At 43.7% G+C, this 24,349-nt stretch overlaps 1 protein-coding gene across 1 annotated transcript in view; it reads left to right on the forward strand.

Annotated features, from left to right (window-relative positions):
- The first annotated feature begins 360 nt into the window (after window positions 1-360).
- LOC123926579 (collagen alpha-1(I) chain-like) overlaps window positions 361-24,349 on the forward strand; it is a 94,659-nt gene continuing 70,670 nt past the window's right edge. The window contains exons 1-2 of the mRNA XM_045980535.1: window positions 361-377; window positions 563-703. Coding sequence (XP_045836491.1) covers window positions 361-377; window positions 563-703 — 158 coding nt within the window. The remainder of the gene's footprint in view (window positions 378-562; window positions 704-24,349) is intronic.

Consider the following 24,349-nt stretch of genomic DNA (forward strand, 5'->3'; position numbering starts at 1 on the left):
ATCTCTAGCGCAACCAGGCGAGACAGCGCCTCGAACTGACCCGAAAGGGTGGGTGTCCGCCTGTCCTGGAGCACCCAAGGACCCTGCCCCGCGGAAGGCGCCGGAGGCAGCAAGGCGCCCTGGCCGGGCTGTGGGGAGTGGCGGCTCCAGGCCGGCCAGGCCGGGTGGGGAGCCATCGAAGAGACCGCGCGGCGCGGCAGGGACGCTGGGCCGAGACGACGGGAGCGCCGCAGCCCCCTTCCCCAGCCAGCGCACAGGGGCACCAGGGGCGCTGCTCGCAGTTCTGCCTCTGCGGGGCCTCCGCCCTCAAGGCCTCAACTCCACACTCCGCCGCCGGCCGGGGCGCCCCCCAAAAGCGCCATGGGGGAGGGCGAGGGGTGCGGGTTCCTTCCTAGGGAAAGCTCCAAACCGCGGCTCGACTCCTCGGGAACGGAGCTGCACGGAGGGCCGGATCCCCGGAGGCGAGCTCGCCGGGGAAAGTTTCGTCCCGCCCGGGCGAGTGGCGAGGCGCAGCCTCGGAGCGGGCCCGGAGGCGCCGCACTTGTTCCTCTCGAGGTTACAGCTTGTGCCGCCTGAAGAGCAGCGAGGCTGATCTGCCACGAGAGGGGGTTCCTGCAACTCCCGCCGCCCCGCCGCCTCTCCGGGGGCGCCACCCGGCACAGCCCAGCATGCCGCCCCCGGGGGCCGGCACCCGCCACGCACAGTGGGTCTGGGGGCCAGGCTCTCCCGCTCTGCAGGAAGGGGGCAGAGGCCTGGACCAAGCTCCCAGGCTCCCTCAGCAGGGAGCCTGCTTCCTCCTCTCTCTCTCTGCCTCTCTGCCTACTTGTGATCTCTGTCTGTCAAATAAATAAAAAATCTTTAAAAGAAAAAAAAAAAATTGAAAAGAAAATCTGTTCCAATCCTTCTCAATTGCTCCAAAAAATTAAAGAGATTGGAATACTTCCAAAATCATTTTATGAAGTCAGCGTTACCCTGACATCAAAACCAGAAAGAGACACAAGAAAGTTGTTTTCACCAGGTAATATCCCTGGCAAATATGGATTAGCAAACTGAATACAACAGCACATTGAAAAGATGGGACAGGACACCAAGTGGGTTTTGTCCCGATGCAAGGATGGTTTAGCCTACAAACATCAAGTAATGTGACCCACCACATTAACAGAACGGGGCGGGGGGGGGAATCATATGGCCATCTCAATAAATTTGGAAAAAGCATTTGACAAAATTCAAGTCCCTTCATCAGAGAAAACTCTCAGCAGACTAGAAATAGAAAGAAATGTCCCTCAACACAACCAGGGCCTCATATGTCAAACCCACAGCTCACACCACACTCAGGGGTGGCAAACTGAGAGCTTTTCCCTTCAGATCCGAACAAGTCAAGGATGCTTGCTCCTACTGTTGCTACTCAACATAGCACTGGGAGTCCAAGCCAGAGCAATCTGGCAAAAGAAAGAGATGAAGTCATCCAAACTTCAAAGTTATCTGTTTGCATATGACACGATCTTATATGGAGAAAACTTTAGAGACCACCCCACCCCCATGCACAAAGTAAAAGTTATAAGATAAAAAAATTCACATGCAGAAATCAGCTGAGATAGCCTTAAGCAAACTGTGTGCAAGCCAGGCTCCGTCTCAGGCTCTGCTTTCAGTAAATCCACCAGAGGCCAGAGGACCTAGTGGGTTTTCAGACGGGACCTCCTCCCAGAAGCACCCCTGCGTCGGGAAAGACTAGTCCCGGGTCTTGCACAAGTATACCAACAGACTCGGGAAAACCCCGTGCGCTGTCTTCCCTGAAGGTCATGGGAAGCACACATTTGGGCAGAAGGCAGGCAGAGGGTTTTAACTACATCGGCATAAAATCATAACGAAGCCCTCATTTCCAACCCTGCAGCTGACATTGAGCTTTTTCCCTTCCAGCATCATCAGAGTCAGGGAAAGCTCCCACAGAAATGGGAGACACAGGGTCTCCAACCCAGACCGTGTTTTCTGTTGTAATCAGAAACCCAAGCATTGTCTGAGCTTTGGCTGTTTCCCTGGGGTCTAGAAGGAAGTCAGGATCGGCCTCCCATGCTACAGGATTCAGTGGCAGCCCGGCCACATCCGGGGGCATGTGTCGGCACAGCTTTCTACATAATTGTGTGTGTTCATTTACATAGATTTTCCTGTTGTGTGCAAAACACCATTGACTCCACCTATGTAAAGTAAAATTAATAGTTCAACCTAAGCCAAGTGTATTCACACATATTATTCATGGCCGCTGGGAGAGGGGAGCCAGTGGCACGCAGCTGGGCAAAGGGCTCAGCCATCTGCCCGAGCTCTGAATCTGAGGGTGGGCGTCGACTCAGCTGGGAAGAAAGGCTGCTGGATGCTGGGGGAATATCTACTTGCCTCTAAATCAGTAACACAGCGGGGGGGGGGGGGGGGAGCTGAAAATGCTGGAAGAGGTGACATACAGTTTCAAAGAAAAGACCTTAGAGAAAACCCGCTCTCCGTTTTCATTTTAAAATGATACATTTCCTCCATATAATCAGAACACTTCGCACTCTGACAACCTGAGAGATTGCTTTTTACAAAGCAGAGCACTTGAAGGAATTCAAAGACTACCATTAACTCCGAAGCAGACTCTGTGGCTATAGGAGAGCCAAACCATTGCAGGAAGGGGTGGGGAGACTATGGCCCTCAGTATCCAGGGTCTCAGTTGTATTATCAAGATATCACCCTCCAGTTAGAAGAGAGTAAATTCCACCTCGTACTGGCTTATGCTAAAAAAAATAGAATATCATCTATTGACTCAGGTAACTCAAAAGCCCAGACATTCTTTGTCTTCAGGCATGGCTGGATCCAGGGGCTAAATAGGTTTCTTTTGACCTCTGGCCTTTGTTTGGTTCTATACTGCACATATTAGCTTCATTTTGAATTACCGTTCTCCTTCTATTAGCAAGATGGCCACTGGCAGCCCTTTTGTACCCTCGTCAATAGCCCAAGCAACAGAAGACCTGACCTGACCAGTCATCTGAATACGAGTCCTGAAAGGACCAACCTGGTCTTTGTAGCCCTCCGAACTAGACACTGTGTGGGACGAGTCAGTGCTGATTGGCTGTGTCTGTGTCTCATGACCACACAGAAGGTGGGGTCGCTCCACCTGCCCCTTGCTGATGAGGAGTGGAATCCCCAGGTGCACACAGAGGGTCTGTTACCAGCAGAAGGGGTGGGGGTGGGTGCTGGGAAGGCAGAAACCACAGAGCTCCCCGAAAAGAGGGCAGCTGAGCCCAGCTCTCCAACCTGGGCCTGGGCTCCTGCCTTCAGAGCCCAGGACCTGTCTTCCCTTGAATGTGTGTCATCTGTGCATGCGTATGCCCGTGGCCCTGGAGGATACATTTTGGGAAATGAGGCTGTTGTCAAAAGGTCCATATATCTGTAATGTTCTTATATTCCATCTCACTTTCCTTAGATGCAGCATTAAAGAGAAGCAGGTTTGCTGTCTGCAAGCAGCTTGCCTCTTTAATGATTCACACAACCTGCTCTGGGGGCCCCGTCAGTGACTCCAGACAACCTTGGGGGGCAGCGTGTGAAGGGATTCTGCCCTTTCCTGGGGCAGCACTGCCTCTGTGTACTCACCTTGTGCGGGGAGATGTGGGTCCTTCTCCTGTCACCGAGCGGGACCTCGCAGGAGCCTGGGGGCTGGCGGGCAGCTCCTCTAAATCACGAGGTTGGTGACACAGCGACACGTCACCTTCACAGGGTGCGGCGCCCACAGAGCTGGCTTTGAGCAGTGAAATTGAAACTAAATGGAATTTCAGGGGTGACGGTGGCAGGGGCTCGGGGTGGTGAGGCTGTCTTTGTGGTGTAAATTCAGATGTATTATAAAAAAATACTGCCCGCCTCTAAAGAACTTGGCACGGGTCCAGGAGACAGGCAGACACCAGATTCCTGTTTACCCAGCATGTTTCAGCAATCTTTCGATCTATTTCCAGGTATGCATGACAAACTGCCTTGAATGCATGAGTTATTGGTTCTGCTATAAATGAAATTAATAATATGAGGTGGGAGGGTGGAGGGACAACACGTCACCCAAGCCAGCTGAGCTCGGAGACCGGAGACCAGCCTTCAAGTGAGGCAGTGGGCACACAGGAAGATCAGTAGTGGAAGCTATGTTGTTGTCCTCAAGCCAAGAAGGGTAGAAGGAACCTCATGGGATCTTCTTTCAACCAGATTCTTAAAGATTTCAACACCCAAGATGTAAAAGTATAATAAAGAAGGCAAGCAGAGGAGAACAGGGATTTGGAAAACTGGTTGGTTGCATTCTCTGGGTTTGGGAAAGATTCCTTCCTGTTAGCTGTATGATCTGCAGAGGGAAAGATCAGGCAGAGGAGAACATGTCAGATGCGCTTCCACTGGAAGTCAGCCCCAGGCCCTGCTGTGTGTGTCTGTGTGTGTGCACTGCGCGTGCGTGTGCGTGAGTGTGTGTGTGTGTGTGTGTGTGTGTGTGTGTGTGTGTGTGTGTGTATGATGCCCGCCTCCTGCCAGAGAACGGAGGATTTTAAGGCTGGTGAGGAGTGAAATAGCTAGCATTACACATGTGACTTGCTCTGTGCCAAGCACATTTTTTAGTTAGCTTTAAAATTATCTACAGCTACCACCAATGACCAACCCCCTGGTGGGACAGATACACAAAGAAATAAACAGGCTTACTGAAAAGCCCACAGCGGTCACGTGAAAGAGTAGCACTGACACCCAGCACTCCTGCTGCCATCTCAGTAGCTGCCTCACCATTTGGCCTGAATCTTCATTTTTTTTTTTTAAAGATTTTATTTATTTATTTGACAGAGAGAAATCACAACTAGGCAGAGAGGCAGGCAGAGAGAGAGAGGAGGAAGCAGGCTCCCCGCTTGAGCAGAGAGCCCGACGTGGGGCTCGATCCCAGGACCCTGGGATCATGACCTGAGCCGAAGGCAGAGGCTTTAACCCACTGAGCCACCCAGGCGCCCCTGAATCTTCATTTTTAATGGAAAATGCAAAACTGTCCATGAAGATTATGACTGTGGCGCAGTGTCCCAAAGACTGCCACTGACACTTCATCCCCTGTGTATAAGGGATACTGTGCTGCTCCGTGGAGAGGGGGGCCTGTCCCCCACCCCTTGAATACAGGCTGGGGGATTGCTTTGATGCCTGGCCACAGGGGGCATCCCTGACTGACAGAACCAGATCTAGACTCTGCAGCCCCAGCTGAAGCTCCAGCTTTCTTTGAACTCAGGTGTGGTGCTGTAAGGGAGCTGAAGTAGCCTTCTAGAGGAAGAGCCTCATGAGAACAACGAGAAAAGTACATAGAATTGACTCAACTTTAAAATAGAGAAGTACAGGGGCACCTGGGTTGTACAGTTCGTTAAGCATCAAACTCTTGGTTTCAGCTCAGGTTGTGATCTCTGGGTCTGGAGAATGAGCTCTGTATTGGACTTCCAGCTCAATTTGGAGTCTTCTTAGGACTCTTCTTCTCCCTCTGCCCCTTGCCCCCTCAAATAAACAAAGAAACCTTTAAAAAATAAAGACGTACCTAGTTCTTATTTTCTTCAGGTTGGGTAAAGAGGAGTGATTATGTGGACATAAAACATTTCAGAATTCAGGTGGTACAGAATTGCACTTCCAGCAGCCAGCCCATTACCCAAGAGATGACCTGGGAACCTGCCTCCTGAGGGTCATAGCCCTGGGGTCCCTGAGGCCAAAGCCATCCTTTCTGCCTCCTGGAAACATATCTTCCATGACTAGAACCAAGTGGAGCCACTGTCCACCTGCCCCAGCCATATTCCCCAGGCTGCTTCCCTGCTGCCCCAGTGGTGCTGTGAGAGCAGCCAACCATCCAGGCAGAGCTGGTTACATGTTCTCCCAACAGGCCCCTGGGCAAAGTCCTCAGCACTGAAATCTGTTCATTGGCTTGTGCAGAAGTAGGGAGGCCTGGGAGGTTTCCCATGGGAAGCTGGGGCTTGCTTTACATTGTAGGCCTGATGTTCATGTTGGAGGCTATAATCCACCAACGCCGCCTTTGACTCTTGCCTCCTTATATCCAACCACCTACATTACTCAGAGCACGTGGGTGCTCCTAGAAACAGCTTTGTTGGTAATGGACCTGGGAGAACTGCCTGCCCCCTATCAGCAAGACCTAGCCCTGAGTCACAAAATCTGTAAATCAGGTGCTTCCACAAAAGCCTTCAAAGCACTCTGCTTACCCACTCTACACTTGTCTTCAATGACATGCAGAGGTGATCTGTGGAGCCCCTCCTGTGTGCACAGCCCAGGGCTAAGGGCTGACAGCTTGACAAGGATGACCCCAACACAGCCCCTGAGCTCAAGCTTACCATGGTGGGAACAGGGAGAGGCAGAGAGACAGACAGTCACTCAAAGGAGTGAAATGCAAAATAAAACCCAAACAAAAATTCCATAATAGGAGGCTTGAACCAGATCTGAAGGAGGAGAACACTCGGTGGGCGGGGAGTCTAGAAGTGCTTTCAGAAGGGTGTCAGGGAAAGCTTCCCCCCAGGCTCCCACTTTGCAGTGTTGCCATGACGACATCTGGGGAGGTTTGTATCCATCCCCTTTGGCAGTGGGGGCTCAAGGATTCTCATACAGATGCAGCACAACTTTTGTCTCCCATCCTGTAACACTGCACACCACATCCCTGTGGATGAGCTGCCTGACCCCATGCCCTGTGGATTTAACCTGATGATACACAGCAACTACAGGGTGGGAGCACTTCCTACCAAAGAGCAGCACAGGAGGTGAAAACCAGGAAGAACTCCAGGGCTCCAAAGGAGACATACCATCTGCCACAGCTCACACCTGACTGATGCAGTCAGTAGCACGGTCTGCAGCTTTCTTTAAAGCTGGCCCACCTAGAATTGGCTTTGTCCTGTACAGAAGTGCCATCAGGGATGGACGGTCTGATGGGTTTCTGGTCCAGCAGCTTCTGAGAATGGCAGCCAGTTCTGCCTGGGAAGGTTTGTATTTCAACTTGGATGAAACAAAAAAATTAAGGGGGGTGGACAACTAGGGAAGGCTCTGAGCTCACTCTTGGGGTTCCCATTGAGCTCAACTGGTGACTCAGTGGGCAGGTAACAGGAGGATCAGGAGGCTTATACTCCAGAGGGCAAAGTGGATGAGACAGCCAAGTGCAACACTGTTCAGAGAAGCCACCTCCCAAACTAGGACAGCCATCCTGAACAGTGTGTGGATTTCCTGCATGTGCCGGAAAGGCCCAGGGACCACTTGTCCTCATGGTTCATCCCGTGGGTTTATCCTCTGGCACAGGCTTGCAGAGTCTACTCACTCCTCTTCAAAGACCCTGATGCCCACTAGGAGCCCACCCTGTCCCCTTCATGGTCTCAGTGCAGTGTGTATCCTTACTCAGATACTAGTCTGGCAGTGATCATTCTGGATGCTTGGGTTCTCCATCACAAGAGTCTCTGGGGGAGGAAGGGCATCCAGGGAGCAGTCTTTGAGCAGGTCTGTGCTATCGGGCCCATTTTCTTGCCCCAAGAAGGCAAAAGGCAGCTGAAACCACTCTTGCTATCTCTGCCTGTGGCAACAGGAATGCTTCCATGGGCTCCCCAGCCTCTCACCTCAATCAACCCAAATATGAGGTTTTACATACAGCACAACTTTGAGACAAACACCCTGAAAACAGAGGGCTCAGCCAGCAAACAGGTGCTGGCCACCTGGGGAGGACACTGCTTTCTCTGGGGGAAGACACTGCTTTCTCTGGGTGCTGGTTCCAAAGACAGATTAAACAGGACCCCAACCCTGAAAGCACCAGCTGATAATACAGGAGGATGTATACTCATTGACTTGTTCAGAAAACCAGTGGTAGAAAATATAAATCTGGTAGCACCAGACATCTGATGCATGGTGTTTGGAGAAATTTAAAGCCGACCTACACTGCCACCTGGCGATGAATTCTTCATTTAACTTTTTTCAGTATTAAGTCTAGTCTTTAATCCCAGTCCCCCTTTTTACCCATTCTCCCCACACACCTCCTTCCCCTCTGGTAATCGTCCTTTTGTTCTCTATAATTAAGAGTATGTTTCTTGGTTTTGCTCCCCCCCTTCTTTGCTCATTTGTTTTGTTTCTTTAATTCCACACATTAAAAAAAAAAAGTCCACATATAATTATAAGGTATTTGTCTTTTTCTCGTTGATGTAATTCACTTAGCATAATACTCTCTAGATCCATCTATGTTGTTGCAAATGACAAGATATTCTTTTTTATGGGAAGTCTACATTTAATGTTAACGTTACTTCCTATCCTGTCTGGGAAACCCAATATTTGTACTACAAGACAGGTCAACCAGATGACCACAATACATTCTTTGAAATCATGTCATCATCAAAGGAAATTCAAGAGGGTCTTCTGAATAATGAGACCCCTTGAAATAGTTTTTGTCTCTTTAGTGAGTTCCTGAGCAAAGATTGTGTCCAAGGCAGTGTGGCAGTCTTGAACTCAAAGGACACACCCTCTGGCTAAGGACATGAAACATCTGTCATATATGGTAGGGAGAAAGAGAGAGAGAGAGAGATCATGGTGATGGACTGGGTATATGAAATAATCAAAATAATTTATTTTTAAATTCTGATAAAATGGGAAAAATAAGCTTCATGTCTCGGTCCATTTGGGCTGCTATAACAAGTACGACCAACTGGATGACTTCAACACAGAAGTTAATTTCTCAGTGTTCTGGAGTCCCAAGATGAGGCATTGGCAGATTCAGTGCCAGAACCCTCTTCCTGACTCATAAACAGCCATCATTTCACTGTGCCCTCACATGGTGGGAGGGACAAGCAATCACTCTAGGGTCTCATTTACAAGGGCACTAAATCCAACCTGGGGGCTCCACCCTCATGACCTCAGCATCTCCCAAAGGCTTCACCTCCTAATGTCAGCACGCTGGGGTTAGCATCTCAACACACTAGTTTTGGAGGCACACAAACATTTGATCCATAACACCATGGTTGAAGAAAAATCCCGAGGAGGAACCCCTGCCAGATGGAAGGCAAATGGTGGAATTTGGAGAAGAAACTATAGCCCAAACACACATAGAGTATGCTTTTAGAAATCAGAAATAATTCTAGAAAACTAGAAATAGAGAATGTAACTACAAACCATTGGTGAAGGAAATGGAACAAAAGTTGGCCAATCAAAATACAAAAACAAACAAACAAATAAACAAAAAACAAGCTGGATTGAGTAACATGGGAAAGGACAAAGCAAGAAAGGTAAGTTAGAAAATATAAAACAAGATCAGGGATGTATGTCCAAACATCTTACTTGTAATATCTATAACTAATCAAATTTTATCCATTAAATATGTTGCATAGAGTCAAAAGGATAGAAAATTTGAAAAAGAGGATGCAAGACATGCAGTGTGGCACGCGCACGTGCACACACACACACACACACACACACACACACACTTGAAGTTCCAGAGGAGAGAATAAGAAGAGGCAATATTCATTGATTTAAAAGCTGCACATTTTCCAGAATTAGCGAAAGACATACTCAGTCTCTAAAGTGCACAAGTCAAAGCAGGTTAAGTAAAATGAAATCAACACCTACACACATCATAGTAAAATTGTCAGAAAACAAAGACAAGACAAGCAGCAGGTCATAAAAACAGAAAGAAAAGATGGATTGCCTACACAGGAATGGTGATTAAATTGACATCTGGCACTGGTGGGATATCTTTAAATTATTATGGGAAAATAATTGCCAACTGTGAATAGTGTAGTTAGTGAAATCATTTTTCAAGAACAAGTGCAAAGTACAAAACAAAAACTAATAGAGTGCTCCACTCGACTCCCTCACTAATGAATTCCTTCAGGAGAAAGAGAAATTAGCCCCAAATGAAGACCGAGAATTCAAGAGGGCCATAAGAAGGAAGTTGTTGCACTTGTGGGTAAATCAAAAACAATCATTAGCTATATAACTGGAACAGCAATGTCTACGTGGTGGAGTGAATCAGAGAGGGAAACAAAATCCTGAACAACAAGACTGTACAAGTGGATGGGAGTAGCATCCTATAATCCTTCCAGTGGTTGGGAGAGCTTTAAATTTAAGTAAATATGACTGTTACAATTTCTAGATTAACCACAAATAGAAACACAACTTTTAATATAGTAGCAGGGAAAGTAAAATAAGAGAATCTGAGCAATCTGAGCTATAGAAAGAAAGGAGAAACACATTTAAAAGAAACAAAAGAAAGAAAAGGTGAGAAGTTTGTCCACACACATAAAAAAGAATTAGTGAAAACAAATTCAAAACAGTCAATAATTATATTCCAAGTAAATGGAGTAAATTCTTTTGTTGAAGACAAAGATTGTTGACATGGATAAAAAAATCCCAACTAGATGCTTTTTCAAGAGATATACCTCAACCTAAAAGTGTAATTATGAGGAACTATTGATACTGAAAGCATAGAAAATATTTACCAAATAAATATGAATTAAATACCAGAGAAAATGGGCTATAGTTCAAAATAGGATGGGAGATCAAGAATAAAATTACATATGGTAAATACTCATGAGGAAAATTCAGGATCTTAACCTGTGTACACCTAAAAACACAACTCCAAAAGAATAAAGTAAAAATTGACAGAAATACAAGGAGAAACTAACAAATTGACTTTCATAATGTTCAGACCATGTATACACAATCCCAAAAACCAGCACATAAAATTTGGGACAGTAACTGGATATCGTTTTGACTGACAAAAATGGCTGTTTGATTGGATTCAAGCTTTGTTTACAAAACTGAATTCAGTAAATCCAGTCTGTGGGCAGATGGAATTACATTTATTTTATTTTTTATTATGTGATGTTAGTCACCATACAGTACATCAATAGTTTTTGATGTAATGTTCCAAGATTCATTGCTTATGTACAACACCATGAAATACATGCCCTCCTTAATACCCATCACCAAGCCAACACATCCCCCACCTCCCTCAACTCTAAAACCCTCAGTGTGTTTCTCAGAGTCCACAGTCTCTCATGGTTTGTCTCCCCCTCTTATGACCTCCCCTTCATTTTTCCCTTTCTTCTCCTAATGTCTCCCATGCTATTCCTCAAGTTCCACAAGTAAGTGAAACTATATGATAATCAACTTTCTCTGCTTGACTTATTTCACTCAGCATAATATATCCTCCAGTCCCATCCATGTTGATGCAAAAGTTAGGTATTCATCATTTCTTATGGCTGAGTAATATTCCATTCTGTATATGGATCACACCTTCTTTATCCATTTGTCTGTTGAAGGGCATCTAGGCTCTTTCCTCAGCTTGGCTATTGTAGACATGGCTGCTATGAACATTGGAGTTCACATGGCCCTTCTTTTCACTACATCTGTACCTTTGGGATAAATACCCAGTAATGCAATTGCTGGGTCATAGGGTAGCTCTCTTTCCAACTTTTTGAAGAAACACTACACTGTTTTCCAAAGTGGTGCACCAAGTTGCATTCCCAACAACAGTGTAAGAGGGTTCCCTTTTCTCCATATCCTCTCCCACATTTGTTGTTTCTTGCCTTGCTAATTTTGAATTTTGCTAATTTTTAAATTTTAATTTAAATCTAATTTAATTTTTATTCTGGCTGGTGTAAGGATGTATCTCAATGTGGTTTTGATTTGAATTTCCCTGATGGCTAATGATGATGAACAATTTTTCATGTGTCTGTTAGCCATTGGTATGTCTTCTTTAGGGGAGTGTCTACTCATGTCTTCTGCCCATTTATTGACTTGATTATTTGTTTTTTGGGTGTTGAATTTGAGAAGTTCTTTATAAATCTTGGGTATCAGCCCTTTGTCTGTGGTGTCATTTGCAAGTATCTTCTCCAATTCTCTGTGTTGCCTCTTCATTTAGTTGACTGGTTCCTTTGCTGTGCAGAAGCTTTTGATCTTGACGAAGTCCCAAAAGTTCATTTTCACTTTTGTTTCCTTTGCTTTTACTCTATGGTCAAATAATCTTTGACAAAGCAGGAAAAAATAGCCAATGGAAAAAAAAAACAAAACTGTCTCTTCAATGAATGGTGCTGGGAGAATTGGACAGCTATATACAGAAGAATGAAACGCGACCATTCTCTTATAGCATACAAAAAGATAAACTCAAAATGGATGAAAGACCTCAATATGAGACAGGAACCCATCAAAATCCTAGAGGAGAACATAGGCAGTAATCTCTCCGACATTGGCAGAGCAACTTCTTTCAAGACATGTCTCCAAAGGCAAAGGAATTTTAGATCATAAGAGTTCTTTGTGGGAAGCCACGGTAAGGCTCGAGACGAGAACCAAACCGGGCTCTGACTTATGCCTCCTCCAATGTCTCACTGCCTGATTCAAGGCAGAGGATAATGGAGTTGAGTTGCATTTGAGAAAGAGCCTGTGCCATGCGCTGCTTGCTCGCCTACGTGACTTCTCACATGCCCTCTAGATATTTGACCTTCAAAACAACCCAGATGCACTCGTTAATCTTCTAATGGTTCTTGCTGTCCTGTTAGAAGCTATGAGATAATCTTTCAAGTGTGTTTCTAGTGGATGATGTTTACCATCCACCACCTGGCGCTGGTATGTCTGTAGTGAAAAATATTATGAAGCTGGTGTGTGAACCTTTAATCCTGCAGCAACACTTAGATAAGTCACCCTTTCACTGTAAGACTTCTATATACTCTCTTGTTTTTACTAATAAAGCGGAATTTGGTGGAAATCATCCCCTGTGCTCCTCCTGCCCCCATTTCTTTGTCTCTTTGATTTCTTTTCACCATCCTCTTACCCTCGTGTTTCCTGGTCGATTTGTCATGTGGGCCATGACAGTTCTTTTATTTTTTTTTTTAAGATTTTGTTTACTTACTTGACAGAGAGAGGGAGAGCGATCACAAGTAGGCAGAGAGGCAGGCAGGGAGAGAGGGGGAAGCAGGGTCCCTGCTGAGCAGAGAGCCTGATGCGGGTCCAATCCCAAAACTCTGAGTTCATGACCAGAGCCGAAGGCAGAGGCTCAAGCCACTGAGCCACCCAGGTGCTCCTTAAGAGTTATTTTAGATTCCACTATAATTCTGTCATGGCTAAGATGTGGACCCATCCCACCTCACCTGAGACTCTTGAGGGCTTGTGAGCACATGGCTTGACTTGGGAGGACACCTAGGGAAAGGAGAAGAGAGATGGCAGAGGACCACGAGACAGGAAAAAGAAGGAAATTCCACAGCAAGGGTCCATTCTCCAACTGGCCACCCCTGTGGGCCACTGGGGCCAGGGTCCCACCAAGACCTTCAGGTTTCTTTATGGGATGCACATTAGAGTTGCCGTCATAGAGGTGGAAAGGGGAACATTCATTCTCAAGGATTCAACCCCCACCTCTCAAACCACTGGTCATGAGTTGTGACTCTTGGCACTTCCAAGTCTCACAGGTGAGAGTACCAGGTGAGCTCCCAGAAGGACCCATACCTCAGTGTCTGAGAAGCCCAGATGGAAAGCAAGAGACTGAGACTCTCCATGCAGCAGCCAGACTTGCAAAGCCAGTTGATGCAGCCAGAGTAAGAAATGTTGAAGAAGATGTGATGTGTGTCTCAGGAGTATCTCAATCAGGAATTTCTTGAAGGACTCTTCATTGCATTACTTGGCAAAAGAAATGGATTTCTCTCCCCCACCCCCCCCACACACGTGAAAACACACTTCCTTGCAATATTCATTTTTATGGAATTCCAGCCCCTTCACATGCTCTCTGCCCATGATATGTAAAGAGATCCCAGAATCTCCCCACCTCCCACACTCAGCTACATCCCTAGTGCCTTTGCTCAGGATTTAGTGCAACTTTAGTCATTGCACAAAACTGACGTTGTGTTGAAGAGGGAATGAGAAAAGAGGTAATGCAGGCGGCCTTGGGTGGAAGGGAGTGAAAGAGGAAGTCTTAAAACGGTAAGTGAGGCTGAACCACAGGCCAGAAAAATGGCTAACAGGAAAATGATGTGAACAGAGATATTTCAAAGATCAGCAGTTAATGAGAAGACTGCCACAGCTGCTGATTTAGAGGGCAAGTTGGAAAAATGAAGGTAGAACAACAATAATTCCTTCACATAAAAATGTCCAAGCTGTGAATTTAGATGGATACTAAGCTAAAAACAAGGCATAAGCATATCAATGTAATTGCCAACAGGGGCACCAGTGTGCAAACTTCTGATGCTTATGTGTTGTTTACGCCTTTCTGTCTTTCTCTTTCTTTCTTTCTTTCTTTCTTTCTTTCTTTCTTTCTTTCTTTCTTTCTTTCTTCCTTCTTTTTCTTTCTTTCTTCTTTCACCTTTTATTGTATTATGTTAGCCATAAAACACATCATCAGTTTTTGATGCAGTGCTTCAAGATTCATTGTTGATGTACAACAACACCCTGTGCCCCATAAAATACATGAGATTCTCCACCCCCCATGGTTAAAGCTATGTTTTTTTAAAATTCCTTTTCAGCATAACAGAATTCGTTGTTTATGCACCACACCCAGTGCTCCATGCAATACATGTCCTCCATAATACCCACCACCTGGCTCCCCCAACCTCCCATCCCTCACCCCCAAAACACCCTCAGATTGTTTTTCAGAGCCCATAGTCTCTCATGGTTCATCTCCCCTTCCAATTTCCCTCAACTCCCTTCTCTTCTCCATCTCCCCATGTCCTCCATGTTATTTGTTATGCTCCACAAATAAGTGAAACCTTATGACACTTGACTCTCTCTGCTTGATTTATTTCACTCAGCATAATCTCTTCCAGTCCCATCCACGTTGCTACAAAAGTTGGGTATTCATCCTTTCTGATGGAGGCATAATACTCCATAGTGTATATGGACCACATCTTCCTTATCCATTCATCCGTTGAAGGGCATCTTGGTTCTTTCCCCACAGTTTGGTGACTGTGGCCATTGCTACTATAAACATTGGGGGTACTGATGGCCCTTCTTTTCACTACATCTGTATCTTTGGGGTAAATTCCCAGCAGTGCAATTGCAGGGTCATAGGGAAGCTCTATGCTTAATTTCTTAGGGAATCTCCACAGTGTTCTCCAAAGTGGCTGTACCAACTTGCATTCCCACCAACAGTGTAAGAGAGTTCCCCTTCTCTCCAACCCACATTATTTCCTGTCTTGCTAATTTTGGCCATTCTAACTGGTGTAAGGTGGTATCTCTATGTGCTTTTAATTTGAATCTCCCTGATGGCTAGTGATGATGAACATGTTTTCATGTGTCTGATAGCCATTTGTATGTCTTCATTGGAGAATTGTCTGTTTATGTCTTCTGGCCATTTTTTGACATGATTATCTGTTTTGTGTGTGTTGAGTTTGAGAAGTTCTTTATAGATCCCGGATATCAGCCTTTTGTCTGTACTGTCATTTGCAAATATCTTCTCCCATTGTGTGGGTGGCCTCCTTGTTTTGTTGACTGTTTCCTTTGCTGTGCAGAAGCTTTTGATCTTGATGAAGTCCCAAAATTCATTTTCACTTTTGTTTCCTTTGCCTTTGGAGACATATCTTGAAAGAAGTTGCTGTGGCTGATATCGAAGAGGTTACTGCCTATGTTCTCCTCTAGGATTCTGATGGATTCCTGTCTCACGTTGAGGTCTTTTATGCATTTCAAGTTTATCTTTGTGTATGGTGTAAGAGATGGCCGAGTTTCATTCTTCTACATATAGCTGTCCAATTTTCCCAGCACCATTTATTGAAGAGACTGTCTTTTTCCCACTGCATATTTTTTCCTGCTTTGTCGAAGATTATTTGACCATAGAGTTGAGGGTCCATATCTTGGCTCTCTACTCTGTTCCACTGGCCTAAGTGTCTGTTTTTATGCCAGGACCATGCTGTCTTGGTGATCACAGCTTTGTCGTAAAGCTTGAAATCAGGTAACATGATGCCCCCAATTTTGTTTTTCTTTTAAAACAGTTCCTTAGCAATTTGGGGTCTCTTCTGATTCCATACAAATTTTAGGATTATTTGCTCCAGCTCTTTGAAAAATACCAGTGGAATTTTGATTGGAATGGCATTAAAAGTATAGATTGTTCTAGGCAGTATAGACATTTTTTTTTTAAAGATTTTATTTATTTATTTGACAGAGAGAGATCACAAGTAGACAGAGAGGCGGGCAGAGAGAGAGAGAGAGAGGGAAGCAGGCTCCCCGCCAAGCGGAGAGCCCGATGCGGGACTCGATCCCAGGACCCTGAGATCATGACCTGAGCCGAAGGCAGCGGCTTAACCCACTGAGCCACCCAGGCGCCCCCAGTATAGACATTTTAACAATGTTTATTCTTCCAATCCAAATCATGGAAAGGTCTTCCATCTTTTTGTGTCTTCTTTGATTTCTTTCATGAGTGTTCTGTAGGTCCTCGAGTACAGATCCTTTACCTCTTTGGTTAGGTTTATTCCCAGGTATCTCATGTTTCTTGGTGCTACAATAAATGGAATAGCTTCTCTAAATTCCCTTTCTTTATTTTCATTGTTTCATAGGTTTTGGACCGAAGTGTCTTCATTCTCATTGGTTACCATGAATTGTTTAAGTTCTTCTTTGATCTCCTGGTTTATCCAAGCATTCTTTTTTTTTTTTTTTTAGATTTTTATTTATTTATTTGACAGAGAGAGATCACAAGTAGGCAGAAAGGCAGGCAGAGAGAGAGAAAGAGAGGAGAAAGCAGGCTCCCTGCCAAGCAGACACCCCGATGAGGGACTCAATCCCAGGACCCTGAGATCATGACCTGAGCCAAAGGCAGAGGCTTAACCCACTGAGCCACCCAGGTGCCCTGATCCAAGCATTCTTAAGCAAGGTGGTCTTTAGCTTCCAGGTGTTTGAGTTCCTTCCAAACTTTTCCTTGTGATTGAGCTCCAGTTTCAAAGCATTGTGATCTGAGAATAGGCAGAGAATAATCTCAGTCTTTTGGTATCAGTTGAGTCCTGATTTGTGACCCAGTACGTGGTCTATTCCATAAAAGGTTCCATGTACACTTGAGAAGAATGAGTATTCTGTTGTTTTAGGGTGGAATGTTCTGTATATGTCTATGAGATCCATCTGGTCCAATGTCTCATTCAATACTCTTTTTTCTTTATTGATTTTCTGCTTGGACGATCTGTCTATTACTGAGAGAGGCGTGTTAAGATCTCCTACTATTAATGTCTTCATATCAATATGACTCTTTATCTTTATTAATAGTTTTCTTATGTGATGGGCTGTTCCCATATTGGGGGCATAAATATTTACAATTGTTAGATCTTCTTGGTGGATAGTCCCTTTAAGAATTATGTCATGTCCTTCTTTATCTCTGACTACAGTTTTGGTTTAAAATCTAATTTATCTGATATGACAATTGCTACCACGGCCTTCTTTTGAGTCCCATTGGCATGAAAAATGCTTTTCCATCCCTTCACTTTCAGTCTGGGTGTATCCTTAGGTTCGAAGTATGTCTCTTATAGACAACATATGGATGGGTTCTGTTGTTTTATACAGTCTGCAACCCTGTGTCATTTTATGGGCGCCTCTAAGCCATTCACATTGAGAGTGATTATTGATAGATATGTTTTTATTGACATCATGTTACCTTTGAAGTCTTTCTTTCTGTATTGTCTCCATATATTTCTGTTCAATGCTATTTTTAGGATTTTCCTCTTTTATAGAACCCCCCCTTAATATTTCCTGCAGTGTCGGCTTGGTGGTCAAATACTCTTTTAAGCCTTGCCGGTCTTGGAAACTCTTTATCTCTCCATCCATTTTGAATGTCAGCCTTGCTAGATAAAGTATTCTTGGCTGCATGTTCTTCTCATTTAGTGTCCTTAATACGTTTTCCAGCCCTTTCTGGGTTGCCAGATTTCTGTGGTCAGCTCTGATGTTATTCTGATGGGCTTTCCTCTGTATGTAAGGAGCTTCTTTGTCCTAGCTTCTTTCAAAAGATCCTGTCTACAATTATGATTCCTCATTCTTACTATCAGGTGCCTTGAGGTCTTTCTACATTCTATAATCTTCGGGGTGACTGTTCTACCTCTAGTACATGAATGCTGTTTCTACTCGTGAGGTTGGGAAATTTTTCATGGAGACTATTTTCCACTGTATCTTCTAGTCTTCTTTCTTTCTCATCCCCCTCAGGGATTCCAATAATTCTGATGTTGGAACATTTCATGGCATCATGTATTTCTCTAATTCTGTTTTCGTGGCATCTAAGCTGTTCGTTCCAGGCTTCCTCCTGATCCTTTCTCTCTATCTGTTTGTCCTCTAGATCACTAATTCTATCTTCTGTCTCAGTTACCCTAGCTTTTACAGAATTTAGATTATATTGGAACTCATTGAGAACATTGTGAACATCATCCCTAGTGGCTTTCCATTCTGCCCTAATCAATTCCATTTTGTTGTCTATGGCTTTCTCCAACCTAGCTATTACCTGGGTAATTGTTAGCCTGAATTCCTTTTCCGACATATTGTCTATGTCGATAGCCATTAGCTCTGTTGCAGAAGACCCAGCCTCTGAATTTTCTTCTGTTGGGCATTCCTCCTCCTAGTCATTTTGGTGAGAGATGGCTGAATGGCTACAGCTGGATGTATCCACCATGGTGCAGTCAAGGTGCACCCTGGAACACTTCTGAGCAATCAAGAGTCCCCACCCAAATGAAAGAAAGAAAGAGAGAAAAAAGAAAAAAAAAAGAGAGAGAGAGACAGGCAGGAAAGAAAAGAAAGATAAAATAAAGGAGAAGGCCCAGCCCAAAAGGGCCCAAGGTAAGATTTATGAAGTATACAAACAAAAACAGACAAACAAAAAGACTGATAAAAGTACATGACAAGAGAATATACATGTAAAAGAAAAACAAAAATGAGCCTCGTCAGAAAGAACCCCAAGTATAAGATTTATACACTACCAGGACAAACACAAATACACAGAAACACTGGCAGAAAGAAAAGATGGGAGAGTGGTTATAAATTCTCAGTGTGGGCAAGGAAGGTTATTTTGATTCTTCCTGGGTGTATCTTGATATCTTTGTTAAAGGACTCAACTTTCCTAAGATAAAGGGGGATTAAAAAATGGTTTACCTATAGGGGTAGCATTGATTGGGGAAAAGGGATTACACTTCAGGATTACCCTGAAGCTTAACTCTATATGAATATTAAAAAATAAAAACAAAAAAAGAATAAACTAAACTAAAGTAAAATTTTAAAAAAATTTAAAAATAGAAAAGCAAAAAAAAAAAAACAACAACAAAAACACAGGTACATTTATCAAAAAGTTCAGGTTAAAAGGTTATGATGGAATTTGATGTATAAGACATCTTACTGTGATAGTAAATAGGTTAAAATATTATCTATAAAAAAAAAGAACCAGAATAAAAAAATTTAAAAATAGAAAAGCAAAAAAAAAAAAAAAAAAAAAAAAAACAACAACAAAAATACAGGTACATTTATCAAAAAGTTCAGGTTAAAAGGTTATGATGGAATTTGATGTATAAGACATCTTACTGTGATAGTAAATAGGTTAAAATATTATCTATAAAAAAAGAACCAGAATAGTGAGAACGAATCAAAAATAAAAATTGTATCTACAAAGTACTGGTGGTTGTTCTCTTGTCTTTTTTTTTTTTTTTTTTTTTTTTTTTTTTTGGTTGGCTTTCTTGGGGAGGGGCCTGCCACGTGGGTTTTTTGGGCAGTGTTCCCTGAGTTAAGTCCTCCTGCCCCCATCCAGGGGGTGGGCTCTCAGGAAACCGGTTTTTCAGGCTTTTGTTCTCTGGAGGTTTGTTTGTTTGTTTGTTTTCTCTCGCCTTGACAGCTTTTGATGGTTTTGGGAGGTTTACAGGAAAGCAAACTGCACCCAGACCTCCATCTCAGAGAGAAGCCTCAGTCTGTTCCCCTCTGGGTACTCCAGAGCACATAAATTCCCCCTTGGCCACTGGCAGAGCATGTTCCGAGTTGCGGTCCCTAGGGAAACAGGAACTTCTTCTTGTACCCAACACCATGACAGAGGAGGCTGTCTGGGCAGCTCCAGACCACCAGAGAGGTCCCAAGCAGTGTTAGCACATTGAGATTTTCCTGCTGGCCCAGGCTGGGAGTGCTCAGACTTCCCGGGTCCAAGAGCGCCAGGCTGCTGCCTGTGCACACCTCTCTCCGGGGAGGGCGTGGGGTCACATGGCCTGTATGCATGGAGAGTGCAAAAGGCTGTGGTTCTGCCAGCTGGAGACTACAGGCACCTCTCTCAGGGGGAGGTGTGGGATGTGACTCAGACTCTGATAGCACAGTGCAGCTTGTGCCTGGAGAGTGCAAAAGGCTGTGGTTCTGCTGGCTGGCAAAGCTCCCAGCCCCTCACGGGAGCTGCCACCCACGTGCTCTCTGGCATGCTCAGGGCTCAGGGACCAGTTCCCCTCTGTGTGGTCTCTCCATATGGCTAGATTAGGTATCTCTCAGGGGGACAGTCTCCAAATAGTCAAACTTCTTCCACAGTGACTGTCTTCTTCCAGTGTGCAAAAAAGAAAGCTGCCAGGCCCTTCTAAGGCTTAGCATGGAAACTGGTACCCTGTCACTTCCTCTATGGTTAATGGGTTAAAGAAGATCACAGAATCAGCTTAGATTCAAAAGGAAAGGAAAAATGCAAGGGTATATGAACACTGGGAGTATGGTTCATTGGGAACAACCATCATCAAAGATAATTCCAGGCTCCTTCAAGTTTTTACTAAAAGTTAAACTTCCACTGACCTTTCTAGCCAGCAAATAATGTGGTGAAGTTGAGCATTGGCCTAGGAGTCAAGACACTGGAACTTCTTACCTAGCTGGTCTATTCATTAACTTTAGAGATTTGGAGAAGTGACCAGATTCTAAAGTTTGTCTGGATGAACTTTCAAGTAGCCTCTGGTTTGAGTCTAAAGTCTTGGTAGGTTTCAGTTCCCAGGCAAGTCTTTACATTCTCCTTCTTGAGTCTATCCCACTTTTTTTGAGCTGGTCTATCTTGATCTCCAGCTGCCAAGAGGCCAACCAAGTTATTTATTTAATTCCTGAGCTCTGCTGATCTAAGTCCCTCTGATTTGTCCTTTTGACCTGCTTTTTGCGAGCTGGATGGCCTAGGGCAGCCACACAACTTCTCTTAGTCTAGGTGAAATGGGGATAAGAACCCCAGATTGATGGGCTGTGGTGAGGACTAAATGGAAGAAGGTGCACAAAATTGCTTTGCAAAACGGTACTGGGATGAGATGGCATTGTCCAGTCACCCTAATGCCTCCAGCACTAGCATGTCAGATTCAGGTTGGTCTTTCCATCTCCAGTGCTGTTGACAACCACTTACTAACTGACGTTGATTCTTATTTTTCCATTTTATTCTGAGGGAATACATCTGTCAGTCCCATTTTACTCTCAAGACATTCTAAGACTCCAGAATTTCCTTGCTGGTAACCTTTGACAATCCAGTGGAATTATTTAGCCTGCACCTACAGTAGGCAATCTCACAACCAGGGCTGAGGTGGAGTGGGGCAGAATTATACAAACGCAAAGGAAAGGAGGGGCTTTTCTTAATGCTTTCTGAAAGTTAAAAATAAAAACAGCTTCAACATTATTTTGTAAGGTGTCATCTTCAGATAGTTTACCCAACCAGACAGCAAATCAGGAACAAGGATTTTGTCTTTTTTTTTAATTTCTACCTATTCAGTGACTAGAATAAGTGCCCAGCAAGAGAAACTCAGTTAATGCTTTTTGAATCAATGAATGAGTGAGAAGAACCTTGAATTGTGAAGAGGCTCAGTAAAAAGGCTTATTATTTGATTTAAAAATGAACATGGAAGTGCTGGAGAAAAACCTCAATTGGCATCTTTTGGATAGGTTATTTAAACCAAACCTTTTACACTGTGGGGTGTTACTTTGTTGTTTTATGATTGTTATAGCAGAATTATTAATTTGATTTATTGTAACCTGATTTATAATAATCTGAATTGTGACTTTAACTTTTGAAAAGGACCCATAAACAACTCTTCATGGGTTTGGTCTCACAGAAATCAGAGGAAGCAAAATATGCCCAAAACAAACTGCTGAGTCACATGTTATGTCTTTTCCCTTAGCTAACATTCCTAATCCAGTATCCCTGACAATTCAGAAAGGAGCAATATCTAACCTGGTGTGATGGCAGCATCCGTGAATATGCCCCCTGTTACTGAAGAGTACATGTCACCAATGTGTGAAATAAATGGTTCTTGGATATTGCTTTGACCTATTCTGATGGCGTTCAAATTCAATTAGGTAAAACCATGAGAAACTCAGCTGTGTCAATCCCTCCTAGGTGACACATGGAGAAATCAAGTGTGTACAATCTTAGCAAGAAGAAATTGCCATGTTTGTATTTTCTGGAAGTGGAGGAGTAGAGAAAAAGAAAATAGTAGTCAATGAACAACATTTTTGTACCAAGCATTGTGTTCAATCCTTTCTCTACTCATTTACTCCTTAGAATGAATAGCCTAATGTGAGTTTCTCTCCATTTGATAGATGAAGAAAACTGAGGCTTGGAGAATTGAGTCACCCACTTAAGATTACACAGCTAGTAAGGGGGAAGGACTGGGATTCAGACCCTCTGCTTTTGCCCTCATCCAGAGTCTCTTCCAGCTTTGGCATCATCACATTTTACTATCACTTGGCCCTCTGTTTGTATAAGGTTACAAGAACATACACATATTTCTGCAACCTCTACATTACACTAAGTACAACCACAACCACAAATCTGAGAGGAAACCACACAAAACCAGACTGCTTCTGGTGACTTTTACACAGTCCATTGCATTTTCTTCCTTGCCCTGCCTGTGGTGTGTTGAGATCTTTTCCCCAGTTCAGATGCCACCTCCTCCAGTGAGCCTTCTCTGATCCTCCCCTCATCTATACTGCCCAGTCCTTCCTGGTATCTCCCATAATGTCCTGCCTGTATCACTATTGTTAATTATTATTATCTACTTAGGTATCCATCCCCTGCATTAGACTGTGAGCTCTCTGAGCTCAGGCCTATGTCTGACTTCTCAGCTAGACGGTGACTTTTCTGAGGATCAAGACTGTGTCCTCATTCTATTTGTAACTTCAGTTCTGGGCGTAAACTAGCACAGAGTAGGGACTCAGTGAAGTCTACTGATTGGATCAAAACCATTACTCAGAAGAACTTTGAGACGTGATGAAAGTGTGTCTCATGGAGGGGACATCAATTTAGAGAAAAGAAGGAACATGAAGACATAGAAAGAAGGATAATATAAAGGGAAGTACCTAGTAATGTTCTCTGTGGTATTTGAATTATTCAATTTTGGTTAAACAGAAAAAATAGGATTCAATTCTTTCCAGTTATTCACTAAGATGATTTTAATAATTGCCTAATTGATACATATCCTATGTTTAAGTAATATCAGGAGTTTCCCAGTTAACATCTGGAAAAAAAATCTATCAGCTCTAAGTCTTCCTTAAAGATTAACTGAAAGCAGTAAATGATGTCTTCAAATCATCTTAATAAAATGCAAGATCTTAATTACAGATCAACCCAATGGGTGGTTCATTTTCATATTCAGGGCATATGTTAATTTATGTCAAGTGATTCCTAAATGATGATTCACCTTGTTATTTTCTTTGTTATTGTTTACTCCTTATTGTTATTTTAGCTACTCAGCATTCAACTTCCCTTCCTCCAATAATACACTCCATTTTTTTAGGGGTGGGGTATTTCTTATCCTGTATAGGTGTCTTGGTGGAGGAGGTCCTATGTACAAAGAGAACACCTCAGATTTTCTGACCCAGAGCAGACATGTAGGTGGACACATGAGCTAGGCAGCCATCTAAGACTTAGCCAACTGGATATTCTTGAGACTTTGAACTTGATGTGTAGGACGGTGTAAGTTCTTTCATTGTCATGGAAGTCTTGGTATGCTGACCCATGTGTTCTGCACTATGAATTTTCTAGGCCTCCCAGTGATGCCTTAGATCTAATTTTCTCATTGTTTTCCAGGACTGCATCTCCAACCTTCCATTGATTTTGGGAACCTGGCATTCTCTGGATGAGTCATCTTTACCTAAATAGCCAGTCAATTTCTTTTGCTTAAAACTGAGAATTTTGTCTGAAATACCAGGTAAAATCAGTCTCCATTTAGGACATCCATTTACATGTAGATTAGTAAAAGAATTTGCATTCTCATGTCATGATTAGTAAGAATTAGTGCTCACTAAGAATTATTTTGAGATTCATTTTTCTAGAAAATTACAAGATATAGAAGTAAAACTGTGTGATGGACTTCTCCGTTTAAATGAATAGCTTATGTGGACATCATATAATCTACATTTTTTATAATTTTAATTTTTTAATTAATGTATAATGTATTTTTAG

Source organism: Meles meles, chromosome 16 (assembly GCF_922984935.1).
Source record: "Meles meles chromosome 16, mMelMel3.1 paternal haplotype, whole genome shotgun sequence".
Taxonomy (NCBI): domain Eukaryota; kingdom Metazoa; phylum Chordata; class Mammalia; order Carnivora; family Mustelidae; genus Meles; species Meles meles.